General features: G+C 36.2%; 1 protein-coding gene across 2 annotated transcripts in view; it reads left to right on the forward strand.

The window, feature by feature from the left end:
• Positions 1 to 26,227, forward strand: part of gpc5a (glypican 5a) — a 160,064-nt gene that overhangs the window by 101,016 nt on the left and 32,821 nt on the right. The window contains exons 7-8 of one of the 2 annotated variants that reach the window (XR_013819645.1): positions 15,650 to 17,432; positions 17,600 to 18,128. Coding sequence is in view for 1 of the 2 variants with exons in the window: in XM_079856740.1 (XP_079712866.1) it covers positions 15,650 to 15,800 (151 nt within the window). In the remaining variant the exon portion in view is untranslated. Of the gene's footprint in view, positions 1 to 15,649; positions 17,433 to 17,599; positions 18,129 to 26,227 lie in introns of those variants that run through there. The other variant, XM_079856740.1, reaches the window with a different exon arrangement.

The following is a 26,227-nucleotide window of genomic DNA, read 5'->3' on the forward strand; positions in this document are numbered from 1 at the left end:
TTTACTTTACAAATCACAGACATGTCCGATTCGCACGGGATTGAGATCACAGACAACCTCCGCAATTATTACAAATGACTAGAGGTCACCAGGTAATACTTATCCCGTGCGAATAGGGCTTTAAACACTGTTTCCCAACTAGCCCCGCCCACCGTGCGATCTCATTGGTCTAAAATCCCTCCACTAGTCGGACATGAAACATCTCATGCTCTTATTGATTGATTGTGACACGTTATGAACCATGCATACTCTTCAAGTGCCTCTGTTTTTTATATCGTCCAGTTTCATCCTCCTGCGTCTGTATGAATTTGATCAAACGCGTTGATTCACACGCCATTTTGTCAGAGGTCCAGTAAACTTTGTTTGTGAACTTTCACACAGTGAAAAGAACCTTAGGAAGAGCAAACGACAGTCGTTTCATCAAATACCGTTTCAGTCTAAACAAATCAGGCTCAGAATAACAGAGCTGCCGCGTTTAGAGAACATTTAACATTCCGGCTCGGTATTTCCAAATATGACTGCGTCCGTCTTGTTAGCGAAGCCGCTTTAAAGACATCTGCACATCTGAAAATGTCTCAGATATTTATTTGTGTACCAGGACGCTTTTATGGTGTTTACCTCCTCTGTTGCCATTTAGATTTAGTGGGGCTATTTTTCACAAATCATAAATGTTTAATGACACATTTACGGGAGCAGGGAAAGCTTATCGACTGTGACATTAATGTGATATATATATATTTTTTATCAGTCGTTGCTCATATCCAGTAAAAGCTTTTTTCCCCCTTGCATTTTAGAAAATTAGTTACTGAACATTGCATTTTAACTTTTTAAATACATTGATTATGTCTGTAATTTGAAACCTATGACCATAATCTTTCATCAAATGCATGGCATAATGCATATTTTTCCACCAAATTACATTATTTTAATGAAAAAACACAACATGTTCACTATCATCATTATGATCATTATTATTATTTTAATTTAGCATACAGACCATGATGAATTCCTAAGTTATGTTTTGCAAATATACTTAGTTTACAATTTAAATAATATAGCACTTTATATAACATTATAGTAATGAAAATCCATGTTCTTTCTTCCAAACAGTTTTTGGGGTCAAATGGACATTCTTGACAGTTTTCATGAGATTCATGACTTTTGATATTACATCATATTTTAGACATTATTTATGGTTACAGTTATTATTTTTATCGATGAAAAAAAAAATACATTTATGCATTTGGCCGACGCTTTTATCCAAAGCGACTTACATTACATTTCAAGGTACACATTTACATTCTTATCAATTCTTGCTTTCTCTGGGAAAATTATTAGTTTTAATAAAGTTTTAAAGTTTTAATATATAAAGTTCACTCATACAGATCTCGAATCTCAATAACAGCTTGTAACAGATCCGTACATAAAATAATTTTCAATCTCACACATGCAGAATCTATTCTTTTGTTTCTGGATTCCTCGTTGTGTTTCTTCCACAGCTGCATTCGTACATCTCCAGAAAACCTCCCCAAAAAGTCCTTGATCCCTCAGGTCCCAGAGCGGCCATCAGTTTCATGTGCTGTCAGCCCTGTTACGCCGGTGGCCTGGGTTGTATTTTGCGGTGTGTTGCGAGGTCACGCCGGCATGGCATCCCTGGAGGTGCATCTACTTCCTTTACAAATCAGCCTAATCCTGGAGGCGTCCCGTTCGGCCAGTGTTTGCCCCGAGGTGTCGCTAGATAAGCAGCCTGGAGTTGCGGGCTTCGACGTTGTTAATTACACAAGAGAATACAGAGAGATTTCATCAGATATGCAGAAAAGGGGGGCGGCGTTGTGGGCTTTAAAATCGTGTCTCTCCAGCTGTTGTTTGCTGTCAAAGGTGGGGCTGGGACAAGACAGATAGCGGCCTCCGAGACCCTGAGTGATTTAGGAGATACGTGACTGTGTTTGACACACCAGAAAGGCCCTGTTTGCTTGGATTAGTGCTCATGCAAAGGGAGCCTCAGTCTCATGCGTATCTATGTGTGATGGTCGCACTGGTCTAATGCATCATACCTGCATGAATGCTCATGTAGACGAGATAACGCACAGAGTATGACTCAGACTCATGGTTTACTGTGCTGTGGTCGCGTTTTATATTATTCTATTACTCTCAGACATAAATGCGGATAGATAAGCACACACATCGTAAGGAAATAATGCTCCAGCAGCATTAGCAGAACAACCAAAGCATATATCAGCGGGAAGGTCGTGAATCATCGAGAACTAAAGTTTATACTTGCACTAATTGATTTTCATGACATTTGATTTGCCAGTGGTTCTACTAGAAAGTCTGCATTGTTCTACTTATGCAGACAAAACGCTGTGATATATGCAGTACTGCATCTACCTGATATTAACCTTAAATTTCATTTTGTTGGTGTAATATACGTATTTAGGTTGATTCAGTAATCAGTAATGTTAAATAAAAAAATGTATTTGAATAAAATCAATTAATTTAGATGTTACCACCATTTTTAGATTACCATACAATACTTCACAATTGTCATGAAAATGAGTCAAGTTTTGGCCTTGCAAGGCAGTAGGTAGATCATAACGACACCATTCGTTCTTGCAGCATGATAGACCGCAGGAATGATTTTATCAGCCGCGGGTTCAAGAAACTCCTTTCTCCAGTAGGTGGCGGCAAGTCATAGTCTTAAAGATTGAGTCATTGAATCATTCATTCAAACAGTTCATTCAAAACGGCTGATTCATTCAGGGACAAAGAGTGAGTTGTTCGGTCATTCATTAGGTTGATTTGTTTAAAAAAACGGATTCATAATTAAGTATCGAAACATCACGTGCTGCTGTGGATCTGTTTGGAAGTCAGAGATATTTTCGTTGGCGAAATAGAGTAAAAACAGGCAATATTCTGAGTCTAAAATGTAGGTCACCTTATATTAATTTCTCGTTTATTGAACTGTTGTCATATCACATTTGCAATAGTACTGATATTGGGGAAAACTGCACTCTTGCTCGTGTGTGGTATTGCTTAGCTACATCCTGTTATAAATATTAAAACAAGAACTCATCCAGGGACATTTTTTGCCGCATATCTTACATTTTCAGGGCATTTTGTATTCATTTTGGTGGCTTTTTTGCCCTAAGCCCGCATCAATTTACGACCCCTGGAAATTTCCAGCCCTTCTGTTGCAAGGCCCAAAATGAAACATATAGCAAAGGCCACTAAAGGCCTTGGTGGGTATAAGAGACTTCCTTCAAAAACATAAAAAGAAAACTTTCCAACCCCAAAACTCTGAATGGTATGGCATATTGCCAATATTTTATTATAGTATATATTACTCTGTATATATACTTAGCAGTCAAACTATCAGTAAAATGTGATGAATACTGTTAACCAAAACATAGTCATTCATAAATCTACAGTATTCTTCTGAAGGTCCTGAAAAGCATGGACATATCAGGGAATTATGAAGATGTGATTTCCAGGCCTGGAAATGTAATGGATAGTACATACATTTTTTTTTTTTTTTTTTATGTGTAAAAGGTAATGACAAGTCATGGACATTTCTACAGTAAATATACAGTAAAAAAAAAAAAAAAAAAAAATAATATATATATATATATATATATATATATATATATATATATATATATATATATATATATATATATATTGTTATTATAATGTAATATTTCCCCCAGATATACTCTGCTAAATTCTTTTTTTTTAAATCCTTATCCTAATCATGACAATTCACTGGTGAGAAAATTACCCTGGTAAATAGTTGCATTGGAGTAAATGTAAAAGAAGTAAAATCACATAAGAATGGTGTCTCAAATGACTTGCACAGAAATGTCAAATGTGTGATTGTGAATCACTAATGAGGCAGAATGAATTCTGCATTAAAACAATAAAAAAGTACAAGCTTTCATGCAAGCAAACATTTCGTTGCTGATTGCGGGATGCAACCATTGTTGCAATGTGTGTTGCACGTTTGTTGATACATTAATAGATCAATTCTTCAAACCCTTCTTGTAAAAGGAAAGACCTTGACAATAAGATAAAACAATCCATGTTTCATCCATTCATTCAGCCCCCTCCAGGGAATCTCATGCAACTTTGGTGGGAGTTTTAATTGGCCAGTTGCACTGCAGCAAAATCTCCCAGTGCTCCTCGTACCGGAATCTTCATATGTGTGCACGGCGAGGTGCACGGCGTCTTCGGAGAGCTCTTTGGCTTAGCTAATGGGGTTATTGATCATTTTGACACAGCCGACATTTCTATAAGCCCCATGAAAGGCCTGCTCAAAGTGTAGCGCATCACAACCGGAATGCATTTAGATTACTTCATTGCGGCTCTGAGCGGCCAGTGCCTGCAGAAGATAGCATTCTCAAACGTCCCATCATTGCTGGCCTTTAAAGGACACTTTTTAAAAATATTTGTCACAAAACTCTTTATGCTCCTTCTCTTTTTCCGCAGCCCTGGTGCCAGATTGCCCGTGAGCTCTGGCTTCAGGTGCTGAAAAATCCCATTGGCCAACCTGATGAGGTGCCGGCGAGGAAATTCAAGCTCTTCTGAAAAGTAATGAAGCAATCTGAATGTCATCTCTATATTGGCTTTAGAGGTTATGGAGAACTGTCCCACAGAAAGCCCATGGCCACTGGCAAAAGTTTAGTGTAGAGTTCTCCAGTGCTGATTTATTGTGCTTTATATTGAATTAGCTAATGTCAATAAAACATATTTAAAGCTGTAGCCTTATATAAATACTAAAATAAAGAATTGACACACCCCACACAAGGTTGCTTGCGATGGTGGATCTTGACTGTCATTATCGGATTCGGGCTCTGGTTTTTTGAACATTAAATCATGTAAATAACCATAATAGGGGCCTTTTAATTATGGGTTATTTGATTGGTTAGATGGTTTATACATTCATTCATTCATTTATTCAAATGGATGGATGGTTGGTTGTTTGGTATTGTTATTTGAAATCTAATTTAAATCTGATTTTCAGATCAGCTCAGAGTTTAAAGATTTCTTTAGACATTCAGGTTGTGATTTGCGATGTCAAATTCAAGCAAAACTACATGCCTTCTGAAATCGAGTTTATGGAGATGTGTTTCAGTTTGATCAAGTAGACGACCTTCTGAACCACATCATAAAGCTATAATGCACATAAGAAGGCAACAAATGTCCAACTTTCTGTCATCTTTCTCCGTTCTGTCAGCATGTTGTAGAGGAAAAGTCTCTTGGCAGCGTGTTCATCGTTACTACACACGTCCTGAACACACAATCCGATTTAATCTCTCAGTGTGAACAGTCAGTCCTAAAGACTGGATTTGGAAAAATGATTTGATGTAATGTTATGCCAAAACTGAATGTTTCTCTCTCAGTGCCAAGTTAATAAAATATGTCGTCACATATCAGTCAACCGTGCTTCTGGATGGATATGAGCGGTTCTGCACTCTATTCTGTGTTCTTATAGCAGATACTTTTTAATACATGTCATCATTTATCACTTGTAATGCAGCACTTCTAAAGCCTAAACGTGTCAGTGTAAAAAAAACTTAAGTGAAAATACCCAGCATGCATTCAATTTGCACATTTACTGCTCAAATACGTTTCATCACATACGTATAAGTGATAATTAACAGCCAGTCAGAAACACACACACAAAAAACCTGGCATGGTGATCAAGACCATGATGTAAAATGGGGAATTAACAAATAAATAAATGGACATAAAATATTAATTTAAGCTGTCAGAAATAAAAACAACAACAACAACATAATAAAGGTTCAGTAACCTAAAAATCCAGATCAACCTGTTGATGTTAGACGAAATGTCTAAATGTGCATTACTCTGACAAAATTCAGCTACTTAACTAAAAAATAAATGCATGAAATATTATGATTTATGATTTTGATTATGAATGTGACTGCTAAATGCTGCAATTAAACAATCAGAATCAAGCACTGCAGAGAGCTTATTCACAGATACTGATTTACTATATATAAAACATCCAAAATAAATGCAACAACAACTGGTATTGGGTCTTATTAGAGGAGATGATGATGACCAGGCTCTGTTGACTATAGTCATAGTATAGTCATATAGTCAGTTGACTATAGCTGACTATATCATATACTATTATGATAATTTGTGTCAAAATGAAGAGATAAACAGCCCCTTCAGCGATGCCTGAAATCATGTTGTTGCCTAGAGTTTTTTATTTCACCTATTAATATCTCCCTCTAAAACTAATATAAATCTGAATCAAATCCTGCAGCTGACCTTTACTTTTGTATGGTGTAGTTCTTGAGATCATTCTGAACTCTCTCGAACTTGCTTCACATGTAGAACAAATCAGTGTACCTGCGGCCAGCATCATAATTAAGGCTTTGACGAAGCTCTTTCATTTACTGAAGCAGGGCTAATAGGCTTTTGAGACTGTACGATAAATCAGCCGTCAGCCACGTCAGACCCGAGCTCTCCCAAAGCTGCCCGCCACAATCAACCTCTGTCAAATAAAAGCCGCTTTGTTTCGTGCCTTGGGGAAACGGGGCGAGATTAGGTCTTTGATTGACACGCGTTGGGTCAAAAGGTGCTCTCGTGTTGTTGGATTGCAAAAACAATTATATATATCACACCCGATCTGTGCTCTTATTAAAAGCAAACTCCATGTTGAGATATTCATGCTGATATATAGCCACCAAAGACAATTCAAAAGGTTTTTCATAATGCTCCTCAATAATTTATTGCACTAAAATAAGACAAACATTTATGCAGTCTCCCGTCACTGGTTTGGCAAACGTTTCTCAGTGCAGCTGTGTTTAGTTTCGGCCTGTTCTCATGAAGAATAAAGACTAATAAATAAAGGGATTTTTGTGTGTTATTAGAAATTATAAATCAATTTTGAATGCCAAATAAACATTTAGTAATGAATGTCTCGTTTGGTTGAAGAGGAAACTGATTATCCTGTTATAAGATGGTTTGCAGAATGTGAGGAGATGCGTCTGGTCGTCTGGTAACAAGCATGTCTCAGATGTTTCTCCTAAATGTCTTTATGAGAAATAAAAATAGGCAGCTCAAATGATTAGTTTTGATGAGTTCATATTGAGATATCTGACTTTGGACTTTAGATATTGTTGAGATCTCAGAGATATCTGGTTTCTTTTTTTCTCTCAGAGGATCAATCTGAAAAGCAGAAGACTTACTTAAAAGTCTCAATTTGCTCTCTAAGAGACTTGTGATTATTGTGATTATTATCAGGGCTAAGATTCAGAAATGTTTCAGTTTTTTAAACATTTCAAACTTTTAACAGGCATTAATGCACATATTGTCAGTGAAAGCTAATCATTGTAATATTAGCAGGAAGTGAAAAGACAAACAATTGCAATCACTTCAAACAATCGCTGGCATTTGAGGGCCGATTCGCCGCTGTGATGTGTCGTAGATTTTTCCCTAAACCTAACTATCTGGGTTTGTCTCCAATCGACATTCCCTGGGTTGTCTCCAATCAACATTCCCTTTCTATTCTAAGTCTACCTGGGTTGTCTCGAATCGACATTCCCTAACATCTCCAATCGACGTTTAATATATAGTCTACCTAACTAACTTGCTTCCCTAACTAGCTTTCTTCCTGTGCTGGAATAATCAACAAACAGACCTTAGCAAATGTCCTTTAAATGCTTTAATCACAGCCGGAGGATCTCTCGAGCAGTTCTCAGAGAATCCCCCCCAATAAGAAGCAAGGCCGGAGGATTTCGGACAAATTCCATTGAGAATCCCACCAGCTAACTCGAATACAACAGTTTTTATAGAATAGGGAGGTATGGCAAAATTATATGTATTTGATTGGTTCTTCATGCAAACCATGTAAAGCAAACTTTGTTTTAAAGATTACTTCATTGTTAATCACAAGGTTCAAATTTAATCATCTGTCTAGTTTCAATTCCCAAATGTGCTATTTTTACACTCACACAACCAAAGTAAAAGGGGTATGGCAACACAACATACAACATTCAAAAACACAGGACAGAACGTTTTAGTGCATTGTGTTTCAAAGTGTTATCATGTTAGGCCTGAAAAAGGAAGTAAGGTTAGATGTTAGTAACATGGTTAGTTTAATATACAGTTTACTATTTTATCTATTAAAAATCCACCACAGATGTCAATGGTTTACAGTCACTGTTTTCAGCTCATTATTACAGCCATGAAGAGCATCCAGTGTACCACCCACTAATAGTAGCTTTAGTGACAGTAAATGTCAAACTTCAAAGTGTACGTTAGGGCACATGGTCAAGGCCAAGCTGATCGAAATTTGTAGACCTTAACATGTCTACAAGCCCAGTAATACTTTAGGGCCTCTAAGTTATTGTTGTTATATTTAAGTAAAATGTCACTATTTTCTTAAGGATATTATTGGATAGTACTTAAAGTGCTGCTGCTTTTATGCAATAGAAGTTATCCTTAAACTCCCTTTATTTATTATCTGTAAGGATTGTTGGGTCAGCAGCACCATCTTCAAATGAAGACAAATAGCTTTTTCTGATTCAACCAGAATCTCTGAAGCAGATTCCAATGCCACATTGATATTAAAGTATTATATTCCTGCTCAAAAGTCTCGATTATGATGGTATTTTCAACCATACTTGGAACGTTCTTAGACTTATTATTGTATCCTTGAGTGGAGGAGGCCCTCCTGTCACGTACCAACACTCTTTACCATTCCAATTCTATTCCATATAAGAATAAGGATTGTGTTTACTCTTTTACTCTCATGGTCACACACATCTTAAAGAGACAATTTCTTCCACAAGCCTTTTGCAGAGTTTTTGCAAAACTACATAAATAAATGTAATTCACCTCAACCAGATCCAACAAAAAGTACCATGGTTCGTCCATGTCTTTGGACATGTAACATAGCAATATGTTTTCCGGACATGTATCATGGTACTACCTTTGTTTTTACATGTACCTTAGAGTTCCATGTGAATGCATTCATTTTAGTCTTCCAAAGTATCATAGTACTACCAGCATCCCATCACTGTAACATGGTACGACCACAGTATTTTGTTGTAAGAGGCCGTAAGGTTCTGCAGGGCTTACACTCAATGTGCACCGCTCAATAAGACACAATAGGCTGTACAATTGTGTTTCATGGTGTGCAGTTCTGTTTTTGTAAAGATCTGAGTTAGGCGTCAGCCCTAAAAGAAGAAATCTCAGCTCTGGCTCATGAGCTAAGAAGAGCTGAATTGGATTTTTGAATTGAGAAAAGTGCTTGATAAGAAAAGACAGGCATTACTTTTAAGATTTACTTTTTTAGTTTTAGCGTCTCAACTAGTTCTCTCATTGCACTGCCCTTCACAATTTTTCAGCGGTGCTTTAGCTCAAATTATTGACAAATATAGTCTCCATCTGGGTTAGAAATTAATTAATTCTGGAGTGAACTATTCCTTTCATTTCTCTCCCATTCGTTTTCTGCTGGTTTGGCCAATTAATGTTTTATGGTTCCCTGAACATGAGCAAGTATTTAATCAGCTTTTTTTTTTTTTCTGTTAATATAATTAAGGAAGAGTGTAGCAATAAAACTGAAGAAATAACATCAAATTCAGAATTGAAAGAAATTATTAATAGTCTTAAAAATAATGCCACGATGCAAAAACATATTAACATATATGAGAGTCATAAAAGTAGAGTCATGTTAGTTTAAAATGTGTTTTGTCTTAATATTTTGTGTATAAAAAACCCTGATGCCAATGATATTTCAGAGGCATAAAGGTTGCTATGCCAAAAGCAAAAATATTTCCTGGAAGATAACCAGATTTCTTAGAAATGTAGTTGGGATCGACAGTATAATCTCCATCTGCCTCCATTTGTATAAAAAAGCATTTATAATCAATACCCTGTGTTTTTGTGTAATCACTGGTGAATTATGATGTATGAGGGTCACATACACTTATGCATGAATCGATAGATCAGTCAGACTGATTCACTGCTTTTCACAAGCATATCAAACTTGTTTTGTTCCTGAGTGAATCAGTGTTTTGAACGAATCGGTTTAGGGAGTGATTCAATGACTCACACATGTTTCATCCCTATTTGCATACTATCCATCCTAAATAGTATTTGAAATTAGAATTAGTGTGTCCCAAATCATAGTATGTTGAAATTAGTGTTTTTAGTGTCTACTTGTTTCAGTTAGAATCCGAAGTGGACGAGGTCAATTACAAACCCAAATAAAAAGAGTTAGACTACAAACATGGCGGATGTGCGTGACCGACGGTTAAGAAGAGAGGTGAATATAAAGGAGTTTGAGTGATTAATAATCAGTCATTTATTTATAAACTTTTAAATGCATCATTATGCATATTGCAAACACAAAACCCACAATTGTGATATCAACGTGCTTCTTCATTTCTCTCTGATATGGTAGTAGATTAAACTAAATTGAATGTGGAGGATTTTAACTGTGATATGATGATTGACAGGGCAGTTGAAACGGTGACCGGATGCACATAACTAAGTGACAGAGCTTCTGTTAAAGATGCAATTATGACGAAGTAGCTTGTCGTAAATCTTGCCTACTCTTCTGTTACACACTCAAAGGTATGGACTTTATCTTCACAAAAACAGTACATACTTTTAGGGCATGGTATAAGCAGGCGAATTGGGACACAGCATCATTTTTCAAACCCGAATGAATCTGTGTTTTGAATGAATTGATCATTTAATGAATCAATGATTCACTCATAAAGATTCACTCAATTGTCACTACCTGATATAACTATGTAACCCCCAGAAAAAAATCTTAACACTAATTGTAGCCAGGGTTTGAAATTAACACCCGCCAACCCGCTGTCAAATCACTAGCCAGTTTGACGTGTTACTTATTATGTTTACTCACTTCATGGAAGTTTGTGTAAATCTGCACTGATTTAACGCAAATACTCAACTCGTGAGTCATCATGATATATTAAATACAGCGAATTGTGCAGAATCTGCTCATATCTGGCCTACTTGAACATGAACATCACTACGCAACAAATAACAGCGCACTAGAAAAAAGCTTTCCAGCATCCTACATTTTTTGATGTTCTTTGTACTGTATTGATCTGTCATTTTTGGTAAAAAGGATCTGGATGAAAGAAGGGAGGAGATGGCTGGAGAACAGGATTTTGTTTGAATAAGAAATGAATGTATGAAATCCAAATTTGATATACTATATATATATATATATATATATATATATATATATATATATATATAGTATATCAAATTTGGATTTCATACATTTCAATTTTCAGAGTTCATTTCAAACCCTGATTGTAGCATATGTTGGCATATACTATATAACATATACTGTATTTTTATAGCACACGGGATGTGTACTTCTGGGTGTAAGTCTATTTATGTAATAAATTATGTTATTTTATGTAATATTTGCAGCTTGACAGCTCACATTCCCATTCATTATATGAAGCAGCTTAGACATTCTGCTAAACCTTCTGCAATATCTCCTTTTGTGTTTCCCTGAAAAAAGAAAGATCATATTTGTTTTAATAACATCGGGGTTAGAAATTATTAACTTTGGAGTGAACTATTCCTTTAATTTCTCTCCCATTCGTTTTCTGCTGGTTTGGCCAATTAATGTTTTATGGTTCCCTGAACATGAGCAAGTATTTAATCAGCTTTTTTTACAATGTTAATATAATTAAGGAAGAGTGTAGCAATAAAACTGAAGAAATAACATGTAATTCAGAATTGAAAGAAATGATTAATTGTCTTAAAAATAATGCCACAATGCAAAAACATATTAACATATATGAGAGTCATAAAAGTAGACTTTGTTAGTTTAAAATGTGTTTTGTCTTAATATTTTGTGTATATATATAAAAAAAAACCTGATGCCAATGATATTTCAGAGGCATAAAGGTTTATTTCCTGGAAGATAACCAGACTTCTTAGAAATGTAGTTGGGATTCACATAATCTTCACAGAAGATGACATTCTTTAAGCAATGCTTCTCCAGAGATATCATTTTCACTTTCAGGTCTTGAAATCAATCTTAATCTTTCTTTTTCTTTCTTTTTCTTTTTTTTTTTTTTTTAGCAAGTTCTTCAGAAACGTATAAAGTCATCTCAAAGACGAATGGAATGGGAGAGCTTCTTCATAGCATGAACGTCAGTGACAGCAGTGTTTTGGTTACTAATAAACATGAGAATCAATCTTATTCCTGATATTTATGGAGATGATTGTAGATGATAACTGTGTTTAAATGAACTCAAAGTGACCAGCATGCTTTTCATACCTTCTGCATTGGACAGAGTTGCGCTGTGCAGTGAACCGTAATGAACGAGGGTTTTTTTTGGTGACAATTTAGAGGCCTACAAGGAATCTTGCAAGCTGGAAGTGCAAATCCTACTATTGCTAGCAGCTTTTTACTATGGTCTTTCAGCAGATCAGCTGGGCACACCTCAGATTACATCATTAATATTCATGAGCCAAGCTGATAAGTGTTACATTATGCTCACTTTTTAGATTATTTCTATTCCTCTGGTTTGAAGCAATGATAAATTTGAGTGGTTTGCCTGGCAGCTAAATAGATGCATTCAGATTACGATAATTATTCTACTGTGCCTGGTCATTTTCCCTTTTTTTTTATGTTTCTGCAATTGTCCGGGAGCTGGATTGTAAAAGTTCCAACCACTGCAGGTAGTCGACTAACCTCAGGCAGTCAATCAAACCGTGGAGGAACATTGAGGATTCCTCGAGGAACAATGCACCTCACCGTTAGAGGAGAACGTGGTCATTCTATAGATAAGAGATTGAACATTTTTACCTCAGCGAGATAAAGGCCTTCGGTGCTTCAGGCTTTCTGGTTACGGTCGGAAAGAAAATTACAGAAGGGTAACATATATTTGCTACAGGCCTGACTGAGTGTAATTTATGCATTTGCATGCAGATGTTTTTGCATTATTTCTTTTTCTGCCTGTGGGCCTCGGGAGAAACATTCAAAGCACTTTTTTATAGCAAAGGACATATGCAATAAAATGGGAATAGGCTGAGGTCGTTGTGAAGAAACTACTTTATTAAAGTGCAATGGAAATAAATAAATAAATGAAATGTATATATATAAAACTGAATTAATATGTTTGCACAATAAAAAAAGGCAACAAAAAACAAACATTGCTCTCTTGTTTGACTATTTTTAATACTATCATATATTAATTCATACTTCGTTTTTTATAGTATGTATGAATGCAACTATAAATGTTTCAAACAGTAGTATGCGACATATACATAACTTTTTGACAGTGTCATTGTTACAGGTTACATGCAGTTATTATATTAATAACAATTAAATTGTGCTTAATAACATGGAACTAACCCTAAACCAAACCAAACCCTAATCCTAACCCTATAGTAAGTACATGTAGTTAATTAATATTACTCAGTACTGAAATGTATAATTACACTGTAACAATGGCATCTTAAAATGCACATGATCTCAATATGTGCGTGTTTAACTCAACGAGTGGCATCCAGATGTCTTGCATTTTTAATCAAAAAATATTTGGCAGTCAGACTAAATAATGTGTCAAGAGAAAATGCTGTTATTATCCATTCTGAATGACATCTAGTTATGATTTCAGAAATAAATGTTGGCAGTCAAATAAAATAAAAAGTGGTAAGTGAAAATAAAAAAGTATAAATATATCACTACTTGTATCATTTGTCACACTGTAATTATGAAGTTATCCAAACAAAAGTGTGCTGTGCTGATGTTGGCGAATGTTGTGGGTCGTTTATTCATATGAACAATCCTGCATACTATAATAATAACAAGTGTATTCTGAATGGTAGTCAACCATTCTCCAAAAGTTTCATTTTGAAGTTTTCCGTGTGGATTGGAGGCGACCTCTAAGCGTGAGTCGCAGTCACTCATCCATCATGGCTCTGCTAATCCATTAGTTCAGCTACTTAATCTGCAGATATTGAGCCACTACAGCTGCTAATTACCACAGACAATTGTAACAGCCCAATGATCTCTACCTGATAAATACAAAGCGCTTTCAATATCTGAGAGGTTGTCTTGCATTTCAATTCGATAATTAAATGTTCCTGTAGCCTGAACGGATATGGCTCAAGTGCACTCAGAGTTTGTAATTGCTGCCAACCCATTCATCCATGTGCAAAGGTTAGTTTTGAGGGTAACTGAAGGTCATTTTGTCCAGGCACAGATCTCAAGAGATGGAGTCACGTTGCTGTCATTATTGTTTTTGCAGAGAGGTTGTTTGAGGGATGAATATAACCACAATTGGTTGCTCACATTGTTGCAAGCAGATTGCTCAATTAGCAAATAGAGAATACAATGTTTCCATTAAAAGCGTTATGCAATCTGGAAATGCATACCTGTTAGAATGGGTTTGGGGGTATCAATATCAATTAAAACTGCATTTTTTGTGTTTTTATATTTTTTTTTTAAATCCAACTTGATAATTGAAGGTTGAACACACAAAGTGTCTGGACTTTAATCACCCTTATTTGGCCGTGAGGGATCGATGTTCAGGATTTTCACAAACAATATTGGACATATTTACTGTTTTATACACTCACAGTATACAGTGCGGTTTGTCTGTCCATCTCAACATTGTTTTCATTTGTGTCTCATCTTTCTTGAGGTTCCATTGTCATATTATGGTGTTATTGCTTTCAACAGTAGATCCTGTTTTCGATTCTTGCTCAAGGAGGTTTTTATTAATTGATAGTGCACATGTTTATGTATTGCAGGATTTTAATTCATTTATTTTTTAGGAATGCAGAATACTTTTGTTATGGCCAATAACTGATAAGTGCATGGCCATTATTAAAATTCTACACCATTTTGTCCAAATAAATGTCAAAAAAAATCGTCCAAAATAATGAAATATTAAAATATAAATTCAGTCTTTTTTTATCTCTTTTTTAGGGATGCAGAATATTTTTGTTATGGCCAATAAATGATAAGTGCATGGCCATTATTAAATTTCTACCATTTTGTCCAAATAAATGTAAAAAAAAAAAAATTCAAGAATAATGAAATATTAAAATATAAAATCAGTCTTTTTTTTTCTTTTTTTTTTTTGGCAACACAGCATTATAATGTACAGTATAAAAATGCATGTTCATTTTGAGTTTACATTGAACAATATTATTCAAATATAATAAAAATGTTTTTATAGATTATTTTAAAGTAACAGTAACGGTGATCAAAATGTGAAAATAGGGAAAATGAACATGCACAATCAAATGTCTAGTATTGGTTAATAATAATTTAAAAAATATCTCCAATTTTGGCCAAAAAACTGATACGGTATACCATTATATCATGCATTCCTATTTATTTTGGCTTTATTGCCAAGCAGCAAGGCAAGTAGCAAAAATAATTTTTTGGTCTATTTAATTAAATCTGGTTGGTTGTTTGACAGCCAAAGAAATGCATGAAAGAAATGCATGAAATCAGATTTTTATTAAAAAAAAATTACAACCACAATCTAAATCACTTTCATATGTGGTTTGAAATCTGATTAAAATCAATCAAAAATAAATACTGAAATACTCAATTCTGAAGTTTAAACATATCTTGTATGTGTTCCAGCTGTTGCAGGGCAGGTCAATCCCGAAGCTGGGCACCCTGGACCAAATCGAGACGGGAAGTGGAGACGGATACAGTGGAGACTGTGATGACGAGGACGGATGCTGGGGATCGGGGAACGGAGCGGCTGAGAGGAGAAGAATAGTCACCATATGTAAGTAATTATCTCAAATAGATAGAAAGTGAAAGTACGAGAGAGACAGAAGGAACCTAAAAGAGAACACACACACGAACCCCCCCCAAAAAACACTCTAAACGTCCCTAAGGACATAACATGTGCCTTAACTATAGTTATATAGGTGAAATTGAACACTTGTAAGGCTTGTTGGACTTGAGTCCAGTGTAGAAGCAACCAAGGGAGATGAACACAGTTAATGGTGAACACAATCTCCTCTTGTTCGTTTTAAACCTGCAAATCAAATGCTAGTCTTTTTGTTCCTTTGTACATCACAAGTCAGAGATAACAAGTAGAAAATATCACGTCTGACATTTGAATGGTAGGCGGAATCAGATCAGACTTCCATTGACGCTTGATATCAGAGTGTAATTAAGTGGCAAAATTAAGGTCAAGCGTAGAGAAACATTTTTCCAGACATTTCCTCTTCCTCCAAATGAATTATGCAATCAAGAATAACGTGGTTGTAAAAAAAAAAGTGGAACAAATCAAAGTGGCCATCTGGTAATTACTTCATCTTCCGGAGGGGATTGGATCTCTGACCCGTGGCCCGCTAAATCAACCTCAAGAGCTGCGTGCTTCTCTCTCCAAACCTCCTCTATCTCCCGTATGCTCGTCTGATTAATCGCCCCACACTTTTTCTCTGGGTAGGGGCGTTCTGGGTCATCTAAACGTGCCGTTGCATCACAGCGGTATTTCCTTTTCCTCTGTCAATCTGCCGTACTGTGTCAGCGCCGCCTCATGCCCCTCTCATAATTCATGGGACGCTGTGACGATGCTCTCATTTATCACAGTCTTTCCCCTCTCATCCCGCTCCATCCCAAACCATGTCACGCCGCCCGTTACTACTGTCAATAAGTTATGCAGACGGGGGTTCTGCGTTCAGAAATCATGAGCTGTTTGCATCGAGACAAAACAACAACTGCTTACGTGTCTGAGTTAGTGAGGGGAGACTTTACGGTGACTTTACACACAGTGTTTTGGTGTGTGGCGGTATTCTGATACGCTTTATCACTGCAAACCCTAATGCTCAAAATAATGAATGAATTTGAGTAGGGTAAACTTAAATCAAACAAAGTAGTTCGATCAAATTAACTTTTATGAGTATTCAGAACTTTCTTTTTCTTTTGAGTTCACACAACTGACAGATTTTAAGTAATATGAATTGTTTCATTGTTTTGAGTTTTATAAGCTTGTTTCCATTAATTTAGACACACTTTTAACTGAAACTGGGTTGGGATTTCCCTGAATGCTTTGCCATGATACTCGAAAGGGACAGTAAATGTTCAAATCAAGTGTTATATAATGTTTTTGTGCAAGACAATTAATGTTAAGTGTGAGATTTATTAGTAATGTTTTACCCTCATGGTGTCGAGTGGAGCATGAGCTTGTTTAGAACAGTTTTCTGTTAAATATTGCCATATTCATTTAGCAATTGCTATGCTATGCTATGCTAATGCTATCAAAGCATTGTATTACCAATTAGCAAGTTCAATTTGACTAAATCAGCTAGTTAAACATATCAAAGTTTCCACTTCAAAAAAAAAATATTTAAGTTGAGATTACATGATCATTTTAAGTTAAAAGTATGAATTAGCTTTCAAGTTAAGAGTAAAATATGAGTATAAAATAAAAATCTGCCAGTTCTGCTTGCTTATACTTTAAATTTCTTAACTTAAATATTTTGATGTAACTGATTACCTCAAAATTGTGAGTTTTGCCAACTTATTCCGGTTTACAGCGTGCAATGAAAAGTATGAATTAGCTTTCAAGTTAAGAGTAAAATATGAGTATAAAATAAAAATCTGCCAGTGCCAACTTTGCCAACTTATTCCGGTTTACAGCGTGCAATACAGATGGTTTCAAAGCAGCATCTGAGTGATAAACAGAAAAAATAACAATCAATGATGCAAACTTAATCAAATATGGAACTAATTCAAATTCTACTGTAAAGCAGCTCTGCAAGAAGACATTAGTGTCATTATTCAACTCAAGTCAGTTCCATGTTGATTTAATTCAGTTCAATAACAGAGTCGATGTTTTGTCAATTTAAGTGAGTTTTGAAATGCACAAATCACAGAGAAATGCATGAAATAGGAATACAAGTTCCAGTCTGTCTTCCAACTCAGAAATGAGACAAACAAACACAGTGTGAGGAACATTTTATCAGGACACTATGCTGTGGAGCAGGTGAAGTTTAGATATAAAAAATATTTTTTGTTCAGCAAGAGTTGCTGGAAAACTAAAATATTCAGTAGTTTACAGTCTCTTTCGATCTCTCAAACCCTAAAGCTGCTGATATATGAGAAAAAAATAAATAAATTGGGGGAAAACATCAGTCTTGCCGTTATTCACCTGTCACTTAAAACCATTCGCTAGCGATACACAAAAATCACCACTTACTTCCAGACATAAAATAACTACATTTTTGATCAGTATTGAGCTCTTGCCTCACACTGAAACATATCTGTGAGTGCTGAGACCGATATTCAGCGGGTTACAGTGAGGAGAAATAAATAAAGAAATGCAATGGAGACAAAAGCAAGCACTGTAGTAAATCAAATATTAACAGACGTGTGATTCTGGCTCAGTGCGCCGGAGTCTTCACACAAAAGGACGACCATGTCAATGTCACCTGTGTGCGTTCCCTTGTATGGCAGCGAGTCCAGACGCTGCGTACTTGGTATGGAAAACAAAAGGCGTCAGCGAGACGTATCGGCAGGGAGTCGCATTGATCTCCAGTAAGGAGACACAATGAGAGGAAGTGCAGGATGGTCCCTTCGGTGAGCACTTGTTAATTAATAGCCTGTCTCGGGACGGGATTACATGATACCGCCCGGTGGCTCTTCATCGAGAGCTAACGCTTGAAGGTGATCTTCTGCACCTGATGAGCTGTAATGATCCTGTTGTATTTAAATGGATCCTTTAATGGACCGGGGCACTTTGGTGGCCAATTATGGCATTCGAAGCTCATGATACACTCCTCATCAGGCCAGTTACAGCAGTTGTATAGCCTGAGAGGTGATGTAGCACGGATTGAAGCCGGAAAACAGCAGGCCATGACAGTGGGATGGGAATTGTTCTGTAGTCCTTTTAAGGAAGCAATAATTGGGAGTAACTTTAAAGCCTACTAAACAACAATACTAAACCAAAACACTATTATTATGCTTGCTCTTCAAAACAAAATGCCATGTATTGCAGCAAATCTGAAGTAGTGAACATGTATCTTTAACATGTTGTCAGGGTTTCTCGCTTCATTTCGAGTCAGAAATGGCGGAAAGTACTAAATTCTGCAAATGATTTAGTGGATGAGTCATTTGTTAAACAGATTCAAACCTAATAACCAAGTTTTTGAATCTATTTGTGAAAATGATCCATCCATCCATCCATCCATCCATCCATCCATCCATCCATCCATCCATCCATCCATCCATCCATCCATCCATCCATCCATCCATCCATCCATCCATCCATCCATCCATCCATCCATCCATCCATCCATCCATCCATCCATCCATCCATCCATCCATCCATCTCTATTGCATTTTAAATAGTTCAAAATCTATCTATATTTATATATCCATCCATCTAGCATCCATTCCATTTTTGTTATTCTTCCCTGAATTCACATTTTAATTGCAAATTTCCATGTAATACATTCTCAATTCAATTCTGAATGGTGCACAACCCTGTTTGTCTTGATGACATGTCCACATTTTCTAAAGAATTGAGTCAATAAGTCACTGAAGAGTCATAGCCAGAACTGAACATTATTTTGGTTCCAATATTTCTAATATTTTTCCTCTCCCTAGTTGAGTTCAAAGGAAGGTATAATTGGCATTCTGCAAAAATAAATATATTTCAATGCATTATGCACTGTGACTGCATGGATGCCATTTTGTTAACCATGACCCTCAAAATCAGATATGACCAAAAGCAGGGTTTTAAAAAGTTTGATCTGCCTGCTAATGAATCAAAAAGAGGCCAAGCGGTCCAGGCGCCATGCAGACCGTCTAAATGAGACGCCATATTGAAACCCTGCTGGCTGTGTGACATCAAGAAGCTCTGAATGTCTCCACAGCCGTCGGTGGGCACAGCTGGTGGGGAGAGAGAGTCTTAACCAATGCAGGAATTAAAATAACATTCACATCCAGGCGTCTGATAACGAGGGGGACGTACAGATGAAGCTCCGCCATTGTGCTTGTTTAACTAATGCTCTGCTCTGAAGAGGCCTGCTGAAAATGACCCGCTGTGTCACAGAATGATGAAAATGAACAATAATGATCCTCGTCGGAGCGCCCTGATGTGCGGTGAATCATAGTGGGGAAGAGCCTGGCTGGACCAGCCTGTCATCAACAAAATATTGCTTATAGATACTTCAAATCAAGCAGGATCTGGAGGTGGACAAATCCTTATGCATCACTGATGAGATGTTAGAGACTATCACAGATTGTTCACTATTTCCCGCGGCTGTCAGAGCCATTCTGTTCTAGTTTAACTAAATTTTCTGTATTGTGACAAAATCGTTAAAAAAAAAAATGTAATTTGAACCTGGATATAAGGTTATGATGAAAAAAAAAAAAAACATTATATAAGGATTATTCTGCATTATTTCCAAGTCTCTAATCAAAATTAAATTCATTATGTGACTCTTTTTACAGAAGATTAGATTTTCTTGCTTCTAATGAAGCTCAAGAAGCTTGTGATCTCAAATCTGGTGAATTGATCATCAGGTTTTGTTCATTTTGCTCAAAGTGTGGGAACAAATACTAGGACATTCTCATATTCAGGTACTAATGCTGACTTCTCATGCTATGGGAACATTCCTGCTTCCCGCTGAAGTCGTGATTACAAGCTTATCGTGTTCGAGTGCTTTGTTGTCGGAAAGAATAGAAATTATGGAGGACACGGTTTATTCTTGCCAAAATGTATTGAAGATATTTAGTTTTGCATAAAATGTAGCGTCCCATTCTTTGACAACCATATAGACATTCATTGTGCTATCTAGTCAGCTTGCTGACTAATCTGGAGTTTAGGTCCAAAACATGCTATTTTTGCTGTGTGTAAAACAGGCTTCGAATGGTTACATATATGTAAATATGCACAACTTTATTGACAAGACAAGGCAGCAGTCGTTCTCCCCTCTTTAAAGTTGATGGCCTGCCCAACTCAGGAAACTCGGGTATCAAAATTATCTCTGAGTTTCCCAGTTGTAAATATGATTTGAGAGGCTGTTCATGTCCCACTAGGAAACTCATATTTATGATAATTCCGATTGCATGTGAAGGCAGAATTATTGCTGTACTGATAATAATTTGTAATTGCAACTTTTTTATTTTTCTAATTTTATTATTAAAAATGCTTTTGGACCTCAAGTTCAACAAGAGTCAACTCAGCATGACAAAATATTACTCTAATGTGTGTTTATGTCAAATTATATTATGCAAGCAAGCCGAGGTTTGAATGATTAAACACGCTCTACTAGAAGGGAAAGTCTGAATCATTTGAGTGAGTTGATTCACTCAGATGCTTAATTTTAATGAGCTGCTTAAAAAAATCTATTCAGTGATTCATATGAATCATTTGCATTACATGTTCTATCTTTTTGTCTAGTTAAATACTGTTGTTTGGCACTGTTTGTTTATTATATATTCTCACTTATAATATAATGCGAATGTGCTAGGTTTAAACTAACAGAAGAGTGAACAATGTTTGGCAGAAGGCAAGATTTACAGTGAATAAAGACTTTGTCATTTAAATCATGATGAGGATTATTTTTGGATGAACTGTCCCCATTATAGTGATTTAAATATTTTTGAATCCATTTATTATCGATCTCACGTCAAATGTTATCAATTATGGTATTGCAGCTATTGAAAGCGAACAGCAGGGAATCTGCTTAAGACCTATAAATATGAATGACTGAGACTCTACGGCTGAGTATAGTCGCTCACAGCTGTTGCAAAGCCCAAATAAACGTGCAACATCCAGTTAAATGCTCCAAACAACCAAATCACAGTTTCCGCGGTCGAACTTTAAGGGTAAATTAAGGGCTAACCATCCGCCTTGAGTGACTTCATTCAAAACCCTGTCAAACATGTAATCAGAGTTGAGTGTCTATAGACTCTCTTATTTACTCTTGACTTGTCCAGGACACGAACACAGATATGGCAGCCATTAGTGTGGCCATTTGCAGGCATTAGAGCTCTGAATGTGTCATGAGTAATGGCACCCTGCAGAAAAATAAAGTGCTTCATGTTGGGGAATCCAGATGCTGATGTTGGCTCGGTGTGCCACTGCTGCTGTGAGATTATATACTGTATGCACACTTCTATTATACAAGATTTATTAAATCTGATATTTCCCTCAATTCAATAAAAAAAAACAACAACAAAAAAAAAACACTTTTAATTTGGCAGGATTTGTTGATTTCTGTATCAGGAGTATGTTTCTGGCATTACACAATACATAACACTGTGTCCTAAAGACGTGATGTGATAAGATTCCAGCGTCAAGCATTTTGTCTGTCCACACCACGACTATGCAACAAAATCAAGGAAAATCAGCCAATTAGCCAATCAGAAGAGCCGGTGGCGCTGCACTCGCAACGAAATAGATAAGTACATAATCAAATTCATAAATATTACACCATTTTAACATACATACTGAGTGACTGAAAATAAATCTTTGTCATAGAATACACTTGTTTGTTCACATTGAGTTGACAGTCTGATAATTATTGTTTCCTTTAATTTATTATACATTATATATTCCTTTAACTTAGAGGTCACAATATGGCAAATCGATCTTCTGTTGGTCACACATCTTCACATGATTCACATGTTACATCAGGTAACAAGCTGTGAAAAAAAAAAATCAGTTGTATGAAATGTTTGTGTGTTATATGATGTGCAAGACGTACTGCTTAATTAATGCATTGATTTAAATAACTAAATAGCAATAATTCAATACAGTGTACATTCAAAGTCTTTTTTGGCTGCTTCTTGAGATCTGGTTTTGCGAAAACAACACCATTTACACCTGACACAGTGCAGATACATGTAAAAGGACTCCATATCAAATGATAACAGTTCATTAATCCTGTAGGAAAGAGAACGACAGGTTTCTAAGATTGAAATGTTTGAAGTATATATGAAGGATAATTAGCATAAAGGTTCCTTCCGTCTGTATGCTGGTAGATATTTTATTATTATTATTCAGATTTGAAAGGCTTCCTTTTATATACATGCATGAATGAAACTATTTGTGACAATAACATTTCCCATTTTATTAGTTATCTATCCTCTAACTATCAATCAGCTGTTAGTTTTATTACTTTCATATATTAGGCATGGCACACAGCAAAACAATCCACTTTACAATAAACGATACAGAAATGCATAAATTGTAAATCTTTCACTGTTTTTTTTTTTATTATTATTTTGATTTACCGGTATACTGAAATGTTTCATTTGATTTTTAGACCCACATAAAATATAATAGTATTATATTCTGTCCTGATATCTGTGACTAAGTTCTGGGTGCTTCATCTTGTGCTCATAACATTAAATCTTAGAGGGTTATTTTAATACACACACAGCTTATTGATCTGTTATGTTCAAGTTTCCCAGCCGCTAATGGAGGTTTGATCCTCTCGAGACCCGTCAGTTCAGTTTATCACTGAATACCACCATGAACTTTATGAAAGCCAATGTTAACATCCGTTTATCAGGATAATGAGGAGGGATTACATCTCAGGATGTGAAATGTGTCAGGATTATGTTGTTTATCCTTGTTTTGGTCATTTGCTTATAGTTAAAATGTCAGTGATTAATGTTGTTTACAATTTAAAATTCTGATCTGTATGTATGTCTGCAGTTTGTTTCTCATCCAGATCATCAGAGAATGTCTGATAAAACCAAGTCAAATGATTTACCAGATTTTCTGCCAATGATGAATCGATTATGAGCCCCAATTAACTTTATTGTTCATTGAGATTTTTATGATGGAAATGTCAACATTTATCAAAAAAATATGGACATTTTGGAATTCTTAGCGCGTTTTTTAGCCTGTCGCTATGTGGTTGCTAGGGTGCTCTGAGCGGTTGCTAGGTATTTACGAATGAATATGGCTGCGGTCCCTTCTTCAGTGCAAGTCTGTGGGTTTTGTATGTGTGTAAGTTTGATCTCTTGTAAAAGCATTAGAACAGCTCTCCTCAACAAGACACATGGTTTGAGAAATCATTCGTATAGCACAAACATTGCAGATCTTTGGAAAAAGTAGAAACTAGTTAGTTATGCGTTGGTTCTGATCTCTAACCCCAAGTATAAGCATCACTAATAAATGAGCCTGTAAATGTAAGCAGACAGTCTGGTGAATGATCCAGTCCATATTCTCCTGCTCTGCTACTGGGGTGTTATTAATGGGCGGCTCTGCGGTTTCTCCCAGACTTTGCATTCAACATAATTCCCCTTACTGACTTAATGAGCTGCGGCGTGCATTTGGCAGGTTGCCTGATTTTGTTAATGAAGCATGAAAAGGCCAAGCACACATCATTCTGCTGAGCGCGTCTATAATCAGCCACGGTGACGGCGATACGTCAGCCCTTCTGCCAGGAGCTAAATAAGTCAATTCCCCGAGCAGCTCAAGGTCCCATTAAGATCTAATACACCCACACCTGTCCTTCCTTCCCTGTGGTCACTGCAGCAGACCCTGTTATTCACGAACACAACCTCGCCACTATCTGTGTGAACTCACACTTTAAGACATGGACATTTGTGACGGTTGCTTTGCTTCACTGAAGAGACCGTTGTTTAGAAGTGAATTGTGCTGTAGGCATTTTAACAATATATATATATATGTGTGTGTGTGTGTGCGTGTGTGTATGTGTATATGTATGTGTATGTGTATATATATGCACACGATTGATAGATCGATAGACAGACAGACAGACAGACAGACAGATAGACAGACAGACAGATAGATAGATAGATAGATAGATAGATAGATAGATAGATAGATAGATAGATAGATAGATAGATAGATAGATAGATAGATCCATGCCTATAACCACAGCACACTACATCTCCCATAATCCTCTCACCACAGCACACTACATCTCCCATAATCCTCTCTGGCTACCACTCTTATGGACATAAAAGTATTATTATATGGACATCAAGTATTGTTATTTTTTATTTTTTTTTTAAAGTTGCATTGCAATACCAAGTATTTTTTTCTTTCTGCGCTAAAATGTAAATGCTGTATGATCAACATCCAGACTGTCACATAATATTATTACATATTTAAAGGCACGGTAAGCAATTTGTTGCACACACTTCCTGGATGATGGAAAGTGATATTATTATTATTATTATGTATTTAGTTTGATGTTTTATTCAATATATTAAAAGTGTAAAGTAGTCATGTGATTTGTACTCTGTCAACACCTTTAAAGGGTTGTTTATTTCTTTGTCCAAGTCTTAAATATCGTCTTAGAGAATTGGTTTGACTCGGGCCCAAAGCTATCAGCGGCTGTTGGTCGATGCTTTATGTGTGTGTTTGGTGAACTCTCACTTCACTTATCTAACTTCGGTTTGCCCTTGAATGTGCAGCGACTCAATAGCTGAACCCAAATGACAGCGGCTGTCGTCGCTCGGCTCTCGCTGCCACACCAGGCATAAAATCTCACATCCAGCGACTGCGCTGTGGAAATGCACTCAGCTCAGTAACGCCAGGGCCGCTGCGCTTCCCGAGGCTGGGACCCTGTTATCCCTCCGGACCTGTACAGTAAACAACTTATCACCTCCGTGTCCTCTGCGAGACAGTCGAGATAATGGAACGGGAAGGTCAGGTAGGGGCCGCTTCTGGCTGAGGTTTTAATTTGTGAAGTTTGAGGGGGGTCAGAAGAAAGCTCTCATGAAAACAACATTTATCGACACCATATTACTGCTTTTTTTGTTTTTCTGAAGATGACACAATTACATTGTGGCCAAAAGCAGATATTCAGAGTTGCACTGTGTTTCGTTATGGACGTGTGATATCAAAGAAATGGGATTTTTTTTTTTTGTCTGCACTAAAATGTAAGTGTAAATACTGCATGAATCAACATACAGAATGTCACAGACAATTTTTATTTGTTTAATGTTGTTGCAAATTGCAATATTTAACAAAATAATCATAATATGATTCTTGTTTTTGGTCAAAATCTTGCAGTCATAGTTTGAACAAAAACTCACGTTGTCATTTTTCTGTCCTAACTGAAAGCCAAATGCTGCATAAATCAACAAAATAATAGACAACCAGATCATATCAGATGTTTATTATAAAATAATATATTTATTTATTTATTTTATAGGATCTACCAGAATAATACCATTAAGAAATCTTTGTGAAGGGGGATTTTA

Source organism: Squalius cephalus (assembly GCF_949319135.1).
Source record: "Squalius cephalus genome assembly, chromosome: 2".
NCBI classification, from domain to species: Eukaryota; Metazoa; Chordata; class Actinopteri; order Cypriniformes; family Leuciscidae; genus Squalius; species Squalius cephalus.